This window comes from Girardinichthys multiradiatus, chromosome 23 (assembly GCF_021462225.1).
Source record: "Girardinichthys multiradiatus isolate DD_20200921_A chromosome 23, DD_fGirMul_XY1, whole genome shotgun sequence".
In the NCBI taxonomy this organism is placed as follows: Eukaryota; Metazoa; Chordata; class Actinopteri; order Cyprinodontiformes; family Goodeidae; genus Girardinichthys; species Girardinichthys multiradiatus.
The window spans coordinates 28,500,730-28,516,609 of NC_061815.1; the positions used below are offsets into that span (position 1 = coordinate 28,500,730).

The window sequence follows — 15,880 nt, forward strand, 5'->3', positions numbered from 1 at the left end:
AGGTCAGAAGTGGTTGCTTATTAATAAGCCATCAAAAATAATTTCAGTGTTTGATTCTTTGCAATAATCCTTTTAGCTGTTATGATCCTTTCACTTTTAACTGTATAATAATTCACACCTTTTTTGAAAAAGGTGCACACCCTGGTTTAATTTCCAGTGGTTCTGTCAAGCAGCAATTTTAAGTTCGGCTTACAATAGTGTTTGGAGGGCAATTCTTTTGAAAGCAGTGTTTTTGCCTAGAACACAGGATGTGTTTCCAGAGTTCCTGGTTCTTTGAATGCTATTGTTTTTCCAGTGCAGAGGAAGGAAACTAAAAGGAGTTTCCTTTTAAAGAGGAAGGTGCCCCTTTCCTCTCTGCTGAAGACAAACATGTAGGAGGGACGTGGGACAAGAAAGAGTTGGAAAAGACCAAGAATCTGTTTGCCATTGATTCTAGCAACTAGTTTTATTGCCTGAAAACTGGCGAGCGCATAGAACAAGGAGGTTTCACGGGTAAGAATGGAGATTACTAAATGTGATTTGATGTTTTTAATTATTTAAAGATATTTGTTGTAAGTTAACATTTATTATCTGTTATCACAGAGAACGATAGTGTCAAAAGCGAGCCTACCCAGATGCCTTTTTAGTTTTAATCATTTATTTCTTTTTTATAACAGTAAGGATTTGTGCTGAGGTATGGCCTTTATTACGCCAGGATGTGTTGCTGCTATTGATCCAGAAGCTACCATTGCCTGTTTGTTCTCACATAATTTAAGACATCTCATAAATATTGCTTCCTCTTTAGTGTGCAGATGACAGCATTCCTTTTTTATATGTATACCACTCGATTAAGATGCTTCATAAGATCATAAAATGTACACCTAATGGGCTGGAATAATTAAATCATGGATGATCTGGGCACATAGCAGTACTTTATGAGTTTTGGTGAATACTTTTGTATAAACACTTTGGTGTTGGTGTTTTTTTCCTACGATGTTACCTGCAGAGCTGTGACTTCTTGTTACTCCTTACCTAACAAAGCATGGAACATCACGTGCTTTTGACAGGTCTGTTTTTCATCGTCTCATGAAGGATTTAGTCAGTAATCTTACTAGGATCATGCAGTTGTGGCTGAGGTTGGAGGGGGACTCCATTCATGTTTTATGCATTTTACACATTATCAGAACATTCCAAAGTGTAACCCAGTAAGTGATGCGCAAAATAAACATAATCATAATGCTTTCTGAGAATTTGAAAGTGGAACACATTTCAAAATATCTTTCAGTAGTGGCAAAGCATGCATATAGTAATAATGGTGTATTTTTAATCAATTTCTTTGAAGTAATACGTACGGCTTATGATGCAAGCAGAGCTCATCTACCTGTGCATGTTCCAGGAATATCTATCCGGGCATAATGGTACATTCACTGGGGAGGCAGACATTGGATGATAATGTGGTTTACCAAACCACCCTGACATCTTGCACCACATCTGTTTTGCGTAGAGCAGGCAGATGGTGTCCTTGACTTTGAAAATAATTGAAGAGTTTACACTATTTAATAGCTTTTTACTATACGTAAAGTCATATGTTCCTACAATTGACTTTTTAAGATGGAACAGATAGACTTGATTTCTAGGGAGTGTTTAATTGTGCTTTCTTTCAGGATTCATTTTAATATGCTGGTAGGTCTTTGTGTTGTATTATTGTTGTTGAGATTTTGGTAAAATGTACAGAGAATGGGAGATTTCAGAATTAATACTTTTACCCCCTACATTTTAAAACAAATTATTTCTGACAATGTTCTAAGTGCAGCTCAGAATCACATTTTGTTTAACAATGATTTTAAACAGGCTGATTTTATTTTTACTGTATTTAAAAAAGAAGAAAATCATAGCAGGCCTTTGGACAAAAACTAATTCAGGAGGACTACATTTAATGTTTATTGATGTCCAACAGCAAAAACAGATAGACAAAGATATAATGGATGTCTTGGTTATAAATTCATCAGCTTATCTTCATACTCCTACTGATATTTTGTTGTTACAGAGCTTTAGAAAAAATATTTATACCCCTTGAACTTTTTCATGTTTTATGTCACAATCACAATCTGTAAACTGATCTTGTACAATGTATTTCGCAGGGATACATTTTCCAACTTTGCACATCTAGAGATGGAAAATTCTGCATATTATGGCAAAATAGTATAAGCTCAGTCAAACTGGATGCAGAGTGTTTGTAAACATCATGTGCTTCTTCAGATTCTTAATTTGATTTAGCTCTGGACTTGTTTTACCTCTGTAGAGGATCATTAATTAGTCATGTATTTCATTTAGATGTTTCAAAGCAGGGAAAAATCTAAAAGATGTGGGACATTGAGGACTGACTCTGAACACCACTGATGTAAACCATTCAATCATAGCTCTGGTTAAAAAAGCAACCCAATAGCATGGTCCTGCCACTACTATATATCATAATCTTAGTTTTCCTCCAAATATAGCCTTGCATATAGGGCACAAAGTTTAATATTGGTCATATCTGACCAGATCACCTTCTTCCATGGTTACTGTGTTCCCTAAATGAATTGTGTGAAACTGCAAAGAAGACTTTTTATGGTTTTCTTTAACAATATCTTTCTTCTTGACACTCCCTAATGATCAGATTTCTGGGGTTTACAACTAGTAGTTGTCCTGTCGATATACTGTATTCTCCCACATGAACTGTGAATCTCTACAGCTGCCCCAGAGTTTCCATGGGCCTTCTTGCTTTCTTTGAGTATTGCTCTCTTTGCCCTTCCTGTCAGTTTAAATGGACAATCATATTTTTTAAGGTTTGTAGTTGTGCTATAATTCTTTATTTTTTTAATAATAGATTGAACAGTGTTCTGTTAGCTGCTTAAAGATTAGAATATTGTTTTAAAACCTAACCCTTCTTTATAATTACACATCACTTAATCCCTGACTTGTCTAGTGAGTTTGTTGTCTTTGTGATACTGTTTGTCTATCAATGCTCTCTAACAAACCTTTGAGGCTCTCACAGAAAAGCCACATTTATACAATCATTAAATTAAACACTGGGGCACAATACTTACTGATGTAGGTGACCTCTGCACTGTATCTTATTGGAGGATATCAGACTGAAGAATGGTGAAAACATATGCATACTTTTCTGATATTTATTTGTAAATGTTTCATTTGTATATCATTCGTCATTTTCTTTTAACTTGCCAATTATTTGCTACTTTGTTTTGATAAAATCAAAAAATATATATAGTTTTTGGTTGTAACATTAAAAAATGTGACAACTTGAAGAGGCATGAATTCTTTTGCCATGGCAAAAAATATCCTTAGAGTTAAAACAAGAAATCACTCAACTAATTTTGTTTAATTATCTGTGCTGTTTATTATAATTATAGTATACCATATTTATAGTTTAGTTGTTCTTGTAGCCTCATGTATTCAGTTTAAATGTACAAAAGCAGAGATAACTTAGTTGTAGTTAGTTATATGACATACAAAAAACAATTCTCTCAACTCAATGTCTTGTGTTGACATTCGCTCTTCAGTCTCCAGATTTATTTAACATAGAATCAATTAAAATAGACAAATGTGTAGTCTGTGAGTAGAAGATTTTAAATGTAATTTTTAGGTCACAATTATGTTTTGTAAATTTTTTCTAATTGAGCATGCATGTTTTTGAAGGATAGAAATGAATAATAGCTGTTTGAGTCCAAATCTGCTATTTTAAGTGATGTGGGCGAATGATAGTTGTTTTAGTATCAGCTTTTCCTCTGGACAAGGAGTTCTGCAATATTTAGTGGGTGAAATGAGGACTGTTGTGTTTCAAAGGGTTTTACAGTTCGCAATTTATTTCATAATTCAGTTTGACTGGACCCAAAGTCTGATTTGATAAAAGTTCAAAACTAAATATATGAATTACATTGAAATGTAACAGTTTTTTCAGAACAAAGTATACCTTTATACATTTTTTTTCATTAATTGGTCATGATTGAGAGATAGAGTATGTCACTTAATTAGGTTAACGGTGCATTATTTCCTCTGTGTTTTTTTGCTTTGAAGCTCAGAGTCTATGTTTTGTACAATGGTACAGTATTAAGTTACAGCTGCGGATAAATGTCAAAAAGAAATTGAGATAGTGATCTGATGCTCTGACTGTGAAAGAGGCAGCTTACTAACCTTGAAGGTTCATCATTATGTAGTTTTTCACTTGTAATCGCTGGAGCTTTCAAGAAAGGGACTGAATAAAAATATTTTTTCTGCACGGCTAACTCACATTGAGATGTTCCTCCCCCTGGGATTCTGTGTGATGTGTGGCTAGCTAACTGCATAGATGTGTGCTGGTGTGAAATTAATTTCTCTTTGCCTTTGACGGTGTGACTTTATGTCTGTGAATTTTTGAAAGACACAGTCTCACAGCTTTTCTGTTTGTGAACAAACATGCACGCATCTGGAAATGCTCCAATCCAAGATTTGTGGGTTGAAATTTTATTAGGATTTTCAAATTTAAGGTATCCAGCTGATTGCTGATATTTATTGATCTAGAACTTATTAACATTTTGCTACAGAGTTGCTAAATCTGTATATAGATTGCTGAGACTAAGAAGAGGGTGGGGGCACAATGGACTTCTAGTAGCTTAAAAAGGCTCCTGCTTTTTTAGCTTAAATGGAGGTACAAATATTGGAAAAATGGCCAAAAAAAGCTCCTATAGCCACTTACAAAATCCAATTTCTAAAAAGTGTTTCTGCTGTGAATGGTCTTAATTATTCAACAGGACATAACTACAGTATGTTTGCAAGTTAGATATTGTGCAGAATGGTGACATCCATCCATCCATCCATCCATCCATCCATCCATCCATCCATCCATCCATCCATCCATCCATCCATCCATCCATCCATCCATCCATCCATCCATCCATCCATTTTGGTTACCCTGTTGTCCTTGTAGGGTCACAATGTCCACTAACCCAGTTAGTGGACAGATTGATGGCCTCAACCGGACATCCGATCCAAAAAGGACATCAAATCGAAAAAGGTCCGATACCAATATTTGATCAGATTGTTCCCATCTCTACATACATCTACAGATGTTAATATATTATGAGCTTATGTTAATTGTTCTCAGGATTCATTCTCAGTCACTTCTTAAACAGGTAGCAATTTAGTTTGTTATGGTGTGACCTCATCATCCTGGCTCCATGATACGCCACCTCCTCCTAGCAGCAGGAACAGGCGTCACATTATCACTCAAATATACAGAAACTTACAGCTGCCCACACAGAGCTGAAGCCAAGGGGTCTAGGAAGGGCTTGGAAGATCTTCTCATTGAGATTCCAGAATATATGTGTCTGTTTCTGACAGAGAGTGTGTGCTGTGTGTTACTGTGTGCACAGGACAGACAAGCAGAGTGAGAGAGATAGGGAGAAAGCGAAACAGAGGAGGCAAAAGGGAGGGAGGGTAGATCATGCATGTGCATTATCTCAGCTCCAGTGGCACAGCAGCAGCAAACAGAAACAGCAGCAGCACAGGAGGGAAGGAGAGAAAGAGAAGGACAGGAGGGAGAGTTTGAGAGAGGGTTGTAGTCTCAAGCAAAAGAACAAAAGCTGCAGAGAGCAGCTTTCCATCTACGCTAAAAAGAACAAAAGAACAACGGTGGTGTTTTACAAGGAGAAATAGGTGGTTATGATAGTAGTGAGACTGCGACGGAACAGAAGAGGCACACTGTAATCAGTGCAGACTGAAAGCAAGGCTCTTCTCTTCTTTGCTCTCTATGTTTTTGGGGACTCAGTATACCACTGCCTGTGTCTCCAAGCCCAGAAGAGGATGTCTGTGTCAGGGAAGAAGGAGTTTGATGTGAAACAGATCCTCAGGCTCCGCTGGCGCTGGTTTAGCCATTCATCCCAAGGTTCTGCTGGTGGTGGTGGTGGAGGTGGCAGTGTGGGAGGCTACATCCAGCAGGATGGCCTGGACCACAGAGGAACACCTGTCCAGGGACGGCTGAAGAGCCACTCGCGAGAAAGGGGCATCGGAGGATTACGGAAGACCAACAGCCCCGCACACAGCGTCATGTCGCAAACGCCGGGGCCAACACCTGTCTGCGTCAGGACAGGTCATCAATCATGGCATCTTCAGCCAAACACCATCCAGGGCCTTCAGGTCAACGAGGAGTCTCCAAAAAACATTTCCTCTCCCAGCGCTATGAGGAAAGAGGAAACAAAGTCTGGCCAGGAGGATATGATAAGCAGCACAGAGGAACCTGCAGAGGTGGAAGCCAGAGACAGGTATGTGTGTAGGGTTGGGGGCAGATACTCCTATGCTTCACTTGTCCTTTTATAATGTGTATGACAATAAGGAAAGAGCTAATTATGAGATGTTTCATTTTGCTTTCCAGTTTAAAGAAACAGATAAGTTTCTAAATAAAAAATGTATCTTAAGAAACAAATCTGTACCCTAAAACAATTAGGAAACAGTAATGTTTTGATTTGCTGATGAGGATAAAATTCCTTAAACAGTAGATATTGCTTATATCGCTAAACCTTCGCATTTTCTTCGTCAAGTCATATAAATCCTATACCTGCAGCTTTATAACGTTTTTGTGCTAAATGGCAGTGAGATCCTTTAAATAAGCTAAATTAGAATTACCTGCACAGCTATTTTTTTCAGTTTCCTTTTGCTAGTCTGCTCCCATCACGGCTCACCTGAGAACAGCTCATCCTCATTGTCCACAGCATGTTAAGCAGGGTAAACCAATAAAACACCTATTTAATTATTCATGGAGAAAATAGTCTTGCCTTTTCTGCTTCCTTGTTTTTGGTTTTGTGGACTGGATCACACTCTGAGCACTTCTTCGCTTTATTCCTTGGAGCACTTAATTTTTTACACATGGCACGCTAATGCATTTTTCCCATTGAGTTAAAAGTGTATAGCGGGGAAGATTCATTGCATCATGTAACATGTCTCGGACCTATAAAAAGAGGCTGTAGTAAAATCACATAAATTATCCAAATAGTCAGACACAACTGTGCCCTGTTTGTGTGCTAAGAGCTAATACAGCTTCAGACAGAGTGAAAACCCTCCACTTTTGGTTTAGCATTAGTTATGCTAAACCAATTTAGCTGTGATAAATCTCTTCCTTTGCTTATAAATGCTGTATTTCTTCTACACTTTTCCTTGTGATCCTACATCTTCTTCTAGGAAGTAAAGGGGCTACAGATGTACGTGTGTCAGCCTGTTTGCATGCACACTGTCTAGCAGAACACTAAGAGCACCTCACAAGATAGATAAAAAGACAAACTCTCCTTTTATCTTGTCCCTGACATTCTGAGGTGATTGGTCCTTCAGCTCTGCTGATTCCCATGTGCCTTTTTTCCATGCACCTGGCGATGAAACAAACAATGATGGTAAACCTGTCCCTTTGTTTTAGATGGAGCTCAGTGTGTATTTCCAAATGCGTAGTCTCTTGCTCTACAGTGAAAAATGTGTCAGTGTGGATTGAATGAATGCCACAGGCAGTAGATGGTTGGGCTCCCTGAACTGGGCATGAATTATTCTGAGTTAAGATACGGCTTTAGAATCAACTCCACATTCTTCTCTTCATGTTGGCATAATTGGCAGATGTTCATGTTTTGGAGTCCCTGTGTGTGAAAAGTGCATGCATAAAAGATGTGCCTCATAGTGAAAATCTGTAGCTCTCTGACTCTCAGGATCCTTGAGTTCATGTTGGCCAGCATATTTTGACAGTGAGGCTAAATTATTGAAACATTTATGTTCTATTGGATCATAAAATCCATCCTCGGGCTATGTATTCTCTACAACACCAATATTAATTTAGCAATGAAACAGTGTTAGGATTTTAATTACCAAATACCAAATTGTTTTATTTCTCATTAGATTTTTTTATCCTGTCAGAAGGTTTGGAATTTCAACGTGAACACAACCCTGTTAAAATTCCAGGATTTTGTAATGTATAAACCTGAGACCATCCCGTATAATCAATCTCAAAAACAAATCTGTTAGGAGGGTAAAAGGGACAAAAAAGCTGCAATAACCTGGTTGCACAAGTGTACTTAAATTTATTTATTCCATTTTTAATATTTATGGGCATTCACCTAACATCAATTATAGTGTTCTGAATAACCACAAAAGGTTCATCTATCCTTGTAGGATTTATTCCAGACTACTTCTGATTTGGATCCATCCTAAAGCTAGAGTTCGCAGAGAGGTTACAAAATATCAAAAACACTTCACTGTACAAAGGTATCAGTCGGGAGAGCTGGCTTGGGGTTTCTGTTATTCAGTTTTGACCCAGGACCTGCAGGTAGTTGTTAGAAAACTGAAGATAAAATGGATTTTATTTTCCGCATCACAGAGAGTACAAGCATATATATCCAAATTAACAATAAAATTACTTCATCTGAAGAAAACTAAAGTTTTGAGATGGCCTAGACAGAGTACAAAACTAAATCTGACATAAAATGTGGAAAGTGACCTAATTGGGCCGTGGGTAAGAAATGTTTTCACAACTTATAGAGTTTTTGCAAGACATTGTCTGAAAATAATGAAGTCAAGATGTGGAGTGCTGAAAGACTTCCACTAAAGGATACTGAATGCTGAAATTAAATGAAAATATTCAACAAAGCCTCAGTTTTAATGTTTTTACCCCTAATAATTTGTTTATTTTGTTGAACTGCACAGGGTAGATGTCACAGTAAGGGTGGGAAAGTGTTGAAAATGGTTTTATGTTGTCTAATTTTATTATGTCACAAGATTTTAACAGGGTTGTGTCAACATTTGAAAGCCGCTGTATAATTTTGGACCATTCAGAACTTTAAATAAGGAAAAAGTTGACACAAATCAGTTCATCTATGGCTGTGTGTTGCATCAAGCTACTTTCTAATCCTGATCCCGCCTCATGGAAAAACAGCCGCTCAGTAACTGTATCTTTGGTACAAGCTCTCCATGTTTTAGATGCAAGCCCAAATTAGACCAGTGACTGTGTGACACATCATGGCTCATGCATTTATCTGTAGCTAAGCAGATGTGAATGGCACTGAGATATGTACATTTATTTACGCCACCAGCTGGGTGGCCCTATTACGTCTCACATCATAAATCCCTGACACATTATTTGTCACAGTATCTCAGGCTGATACTAGAGACTGCTTCTGTTGCATGTCTGAAAAAAACAAAAGTTCAGCTGTAGTTTGAAAATATGCCACTCATCTTTTGATGTGGGTATGCCTTTATGATTATCTTCATTCATGCAGTTGCTGTAAATAAGCCATCCGACCAATATTAAAAATTTTTTTCATCAAACTGGCTTCCTACTTGGGTTTTTAATATTTCAAATTACTATCAAGCTGAATTAACTGATCAAACCAATGAAGATTCCTTATTAGTCATTGATGCCCCTTAATTAGAATGTGGGAATAGTTCAGATTCAACTTTAAATGCAGAACTTTGCTTGATGATGCAAGCATTCACTGACTAACAAAAAGAAATACTGACCAAAAATCCTGTATGTTTACCATGTATGTGATGTAGTTGAGTTTTGTATGGACATCATGACAGAGCCTTACAAAAGTTTTCCCTTGAACTTTTCCACATTTTGTTAACTTATAAATGCATATTATATATATTTTTATTGGATTTTCATGTCATAGACCAACACAAAGTATTCATAATTGTGATTTCATAAAATCATACATTGAATAAAATAAAACGTGTAGTCACACATCCTGAGTCAATGCTGTGTCAAACAAACATTTTCAGCAGAATTAAAGTGGCAAATCTTTCGGGCACTGTCTCTATAAGCTTTGCACATCTAGAAACAGAAATTTTTATCCATTGTTCTTTTCAAAAGAGCTCAGGCTTAGTCTCATTGGATGGTGACTGTCTGAGAACATGAGTTTACAAATACAAGTGTACAATTTTGTCTGGCCCATGACATAATTTCATGTATTTATTATTAGTAGTCTGCTAGTACAGCACTACATACCCCATAATGCAGCACCACAACTGCAGGCTGCTCAACAAGGTGGTGCATAAGCTGCCGTGACTACTGTCATTGTGACAACAATGACAAACCAAGTACATTTTCAAGTCTTGATATTGATTCTCAATTGGATTTAGGTCTGGACATTGACTGAAGAATTCTAACACATTAATATGTTTTAATCTTTGTCATTCTATTAGAGTTCTGACTTGATCATGGATGTCCTGCTGAAAGGTGAACATCCACTTCAATCCCAAGTCTATTGCAGCATCTTACAGCTTTTCCTCCAGCATCACCCTGCATTTAGCTCCCCCCATCAAAGAACAGCATCTTCACAACACATCTTCACAGCATAATGCTGCTGGAACTACCATGGTTCATCAGTGGGAAGGATGTGCTCAGGATTTAAGTGCAGTATAAGTTTAAATCCACACTTGATGTTTAGCAACAAGGTTAAAAAAGTTATATTTTGGTCTCCAACATGATTGCTGGATCTCCTACATGGCTTGTGACAAACTGTAAATGGGACACCTTTTTACGTTCTTTAAAGAATGGTGTCTTCTTCTCAATCTTTCATAAAGGCCAGATTATTAAGTTTCTGACTCATTGTTGTACTGACAAAATCTTTTCCCCACCTGAGTTGTGGATCTCTACGGCTCCTCCAGAGCAACCAAAGGCTTCTTGGCTGCTTCTCTGATTAATGCTCACGGGCTGTCAGTTCGGATAACCATGTCTTGGACGTTTTACAGTTAACTCTGCTTCAAACTTCTCTGCAACTTTATCCCTGATTTGCCTGCTGTGTTCATGGGTCCTGATGATGCTGCTTGTCTCTAACAAATTACAGACAAGTGGGCTGTATTTACTTATTACCTTACTTTTGAAGGCACTGGCTGCACTAGATACCATTTAGGGATATTAAACTAAAGCGGCCTTAATAGGTATGCATACCACAATGTTGTAATTCTGAATATGAATATATTATTTAATATTTAATATGAATATTTTAATATTTTATTTAATAATATTTCGGTCTGTAAAAGGTTGTCCTGTGAATACCAGCCCAATAGGGCGGTGGTATTTGGACACAATCGAAAGGGATGAGCCAAGCTCTGACATTATTGAACAGCAAAACTCTGCACACATACGGAATGAATTCACAAGATTTCGCGCAGTTGGTAGCACTGTTGCCTTGCAGCAAGAAGGTCCTGGGTTCAATTCCCAACCTGGGGTCTTTCTGCATGGAGTTTGCATGTTCTCCCCGTGCATGCGTGGGTTCTCACTGGGTACTCCGGCTTCCTCCCACAGTCCAAAGACATGCCTGTTAGGTTAATTGGTAACTCTAAATTGCCCTTAGGTGTATGAATGAGTGTGTGTGTGTGGTTGTTTGTGTGTTGCCCTGTGATGGACTGGCGACCTGTCCAGGGTGTACCCTGCCTCTCGCCCATAGACTGCTGGAGATAGGCACCAGCTCCCCCGCGACCCACTATGGAATAAGTGGTAGAAAATGACTGACTGACTGACTTCTTAAAATACAAGAATTTATTAACAAAAATAAGTCAACCCAAAGTCAAACATATTTCAATCAACAAACTTCACCATGCTAAAACAATCCAACTAAACTACCAAGCAGAATTAAAGAATAAGGAAGACTAATGGGCTATGTACAATATAAACAAGTTGATCCAAGATGGTTGAAATCATGACCAAAAGAGTGATGCAACATTACCATGCAATGTTATTTATGTTTGAGAACCAAGGATTATCTTGAAGAATCTGGAAGTGAAGTGAAGTTAATCTTGGAACTAACTTAGGCAATAATTGGCGTACCTTTAGACAACCATTCACAATGCAAGATCAGATAAAATATTATTTTAATAAAATAATATTTTAAAGAATGATTTGCTGAATAAAACCAACCTTCTGGACGACCAACTCTCAACTGTGTTTAATTAGCTGCCTTTATTTATTAAAATAATATTTAAAGAAATATTATTAAGGAAATACTGAAATAATATTTAAGGAAATATTATTTTGAAACATTTTGTAACCAATCTGTAACCATGGCTGGGGGATTAAAAACAGAAACATACTGCTTTTGTAATTCTGTTTCTGAATTACAAATAATCAAATTTTTTTTAATGCCCCCCCCCAAAAAAAAATTACTTTCTTTTCCATTAGATATCACATTGATTTATATTATCCTCCTCTTCCAAGTGAATATATTAGCCCCCCATTTAAGCAGTATTTTTTAATTCTGCACATAAACTGAAATGCGGTGTAAATAACTCCTGTGTTTTAGTCCACCTTGCCTTTTGTGTTCCTCCATATCTATTAACTCTATATTTGTTGTGTCCTCATGACTCTCATCCAAATAACCTCTTTGCAACGTTTGACAGAGAATATATGACCAAAGTTAACCTGAGTGGAATAGAAACCCTGACCTCTCACGCATAAACACTAACAGAGACTTGACTCAGCGTGCTGTTAGTTTGAATGATATCCCAATTCCCAGTCTACCGCCTTGGAAAAAGAAATACTACCACCTCTCCTCTTGTCAACGACAGTAATTCAGGTGTTTGTTGAATGATCAAAATGCCACAAGACGCAAATGGCTTATGTGTGACACATCCACCTTAAAATGCTATGACTTATAAATGTCACTTTATTTGTTCTAATCTTAAATAGAATCTCCACAGGTGATTTTTTTCCCAAGTAAGCATACAAGAAAGCTAAAGATTAAGAAAAATGTGAAAAATGTTCTTGTCTTTCTGAAACAAATCTTTAAACAGTGGTGAAAGGAAATGCAGCCACATTAATGCTGGACACATCCTTCGGTTTTCTGTTCAAATATGGATGAGTCAATTTCTTCCCAAACTGAAACTAATTCAAAGAAAGTAATCTGTGACACAGCTTTCTATTCATTTATTAGTAGGGGCCATGAAATTATTTAAACAGCGTCCTGAGGCACCCTAGAAATAAAGTCAGGAGGCCAGGATGAGGATGTTAAGCACATAACGTGAAAGAGAAGAATAAAAATGTCGCTATATCTTCAACAGCTATCAGAAAATATCCACTTGGTTTAGCATATTAATCATTATTTATTTCCTATGTAGAAATTGGAGGATAGGCACAATTATATATATGATTCCAACAATTCTGTGACACTATTCCACAAAAAATGAAAATGTTAAATAAATGACTGAATTTTTAGAAAGTATTTACACAACTTAATACCTAAAAAAGGCAAAGACACAGTAAATAGATAGTGATGCTTGGGTCCAATACCCAGCAAGCATATGTTTTTGTTTAAGATTTATCTGTTTTTTTATGTGTGTCTGGTAAAATAAATGAGGATCTTGTAATTAGAACATCAATAGTACTAACAACTGATCTCATTTTGAATATTAATATATAATTAAATTAATTCATGACATTTACAATTTCCTTTGAACTCTAAAAGCACTTTTGAATTTTTTTAGGGGACTGATGTAACTCTACACAATACTATGCAAAATTTCCTTAACAGAGGAAAATGTTTTAGCCTTCCAGTTTCCTTCCTGGATTTTTTTGAATGTTTTTGTCTTGTGTTGCTTTATTTTGCAGCCCTTTCTTAATTAATATCTGTGTACAGGGATTATTAATTTAAAATATTGATTCATTTAGCCTTGATGTAAGCTTTCAAATAATAAAATGAAACGCTAAAACATATGCTCATATACAGTATAAACTGTATGTGTGACTTGAGCTATAACACTGCATATTAATGTGTTTATGCACTAACTCTAACAGTCTAATAGTGATGACAGACTCATGTTCTATGCAAGTTAACCTGCCAGTAGCAAGGAGCTTTCTGCTAAGATCCCCACATTTTCCTTTACAGAACGCCTCCAAACCCCCAGCGCACACATTCCAGAGTCTTTCTGTCTTTGTGAAGACAGTCATCCCCATCCCTATGGCTGGCTGGCTGGCTGGCAGGCAGGCAGGCAGGCAGGCAGGCAGGCAGGCAGGCAGGCAGGTAGGCAGGCAGGCAGGCAGGCAGGCAGGCAGGCAGGCAGGCAGGCAGGCAGGCAGGCAGGCAGGCAGGCAGGCAGGCAGGCAGGCAGGCAGGCAGGCAGGTAGGCAGGCAGGCAGGCAGGCAGGCAGGCAGGCAGGCAGGCAGGCAATTAATTGGGGGCCAAAATCCATAAGTGACCAGCTATGACCAGCTACTCCTTGCAAGGTTTCTAAAGAAGAATCAACAATACCCAGAGTAGTACCATACATAGAGTTTCAGAAAGACCTGGAAAGGATGTACAGCTTTTCCATGGACCCTATGACCTTAATTCCTGCTCATTGGTCAAGACTCCATCCATAATTACAAAGCAGGTTGGAGCTTGTTTGACAATTGCTGCCTAAATTTGGACAAGCTAATGAAATGCTGGGAGAATATAGCGTGATCAGACAAGACCAAGGTTTAACTCTTTGGCTGTCTTTGCATACAACATGTTTGGAAAAGTAATGGCATTGCACATTACGCCAAAAACACTATACCAACATTGAAGTTTGGAGATGAGAACACCATAGTGTGGGCCTATCTTTTAGGAAATGGCACTGGCAGCATACATATGATTGAAGGAAGGATGAATAGAGAAATGCATGAATAAATTCTTGTTAAAAAAATGAAAAGATATAAGATGGGGTATTTTAAAATAAGACAGCAATCCTAAATGCAATTGTATAGTAATTCCCTTCCATATTTCTGTCACATCGCTTTTTGATTGATTAGACGTCTCATTCAACAGGTTGCATGCTCATCTGTCCTCAGGGAACACCCAACTCTGTAGGATATTGGGTCAAGACAATCCAACATGTTGAATATCCCCAATTTGAGGTTGGAGCGGTCCCGACGTCCTTCCGATCTGACTAGCTCACACTTAACACACCACACACAGCAGGAATATCTCAAGATTATCTCAAGAGTCATCACGATAATCAGGGCTTGTTGGAAGGGGAAGATCGGGGCATAAATTGTCATAAAATCCTTGCTGTGTGAGCCAGGCATTAGTTCTTTTTTATTAAAAAAAAGTACTAAGCACTTATTCACTGTGCCAACCCACATAACTACCCATAACTTCATTACTACTTTTGTGTTTTGATTTCTAGGGTACTCATTGACATCTGGCATAAATTTCATGTTAATAGGCCAATTACAGAGAAAAACACTAATGTGTTTTGGTGTGTATATGAATCATGAGCATTCATCTGAGTCTTGCTCCACAGATCAAGTTACTGCAGTCAGTGAGTTTGTCTCTCAACCCAAATGCAGAACAGTGACTGTCAAAGTACAGAGGCTGAAAGATCTCATGAAAGACACAGACTTGGCGCATGGTGCAAGAAGTTCTTTAGGAATTTTTGGATTCTCAACCCAGCTGAAGCTGCTTAGCAGGCTTTAGGGAAAATAGCTGTTATAATCCCTTTTGAAAGATACACTTCCCATTTGGCCCCGCCAGGCATGACTTTCCCTCTTGTAGAAGGATGGAGCTGATACTGGTTGGAACTAGACTGGGATTTTTAGCAACAACTCCAACATTTTCAGGAATCTTGGCTGACAAAGGGACATATTATTATTAAACCTACAAAATCTCAATAACCTAATGTGTTATTAAACCTGTGCATTGGCTTTGTTTGAATCTTGTGGTAGAATTGGCATATAGTGCTTTTACAGAGGAGATTTTAAAGAGGTTTCTCGTCTTGAGAAAGTGTAAAATACTGCAAAGCATCTTCCTCACTTGCAAAACTTGAAATATGCAGTGTTATATCAGCATCTTTTGCGGCAATTAGTAACAATATGGTGAGAAAGTACTAAAAGGTGTGAAGACCAAATGGCAGTTTTTTAGGTGACATGCACTG

The 15,880-nt window shown here is 37.7% G+C and overlaps 1 protein-coding gene across 5 annotated transcripts in view; it reads left to right on the forward strand.

The window, feature by feature from the left end:
• Positions 1 to 354: 354 nt before the first annotated feature.
• klhl4 (kelch-like family member 4) overlaps positions 355 to 15,880 on the forward strand; it is a 37,499-nt gene continuing 21,973 nt past the window's right edge. For 3 of the 5 annotated variants that reach the window (XM_047354399.1, XM_047354401.1, XM_047354402.1), the window contains exon 1: positions 5,644 to 6,278. In XM_047354399.1, coding sequence (XP_047210355.1) covers positions 5,821 to 6,278 — 458 coding nt within the window. In that variant the 5' untranslated portion in view covers positions 5,644 to 5,820. Of the gene's footprint in view, positions 493 to 5,643; positions 6,279 to 15,880 lie in introns of those variants that run through there. The other 2 variants (XM_047354400.1, XM_047354403.1) reach the window with 2 other exon arrangements.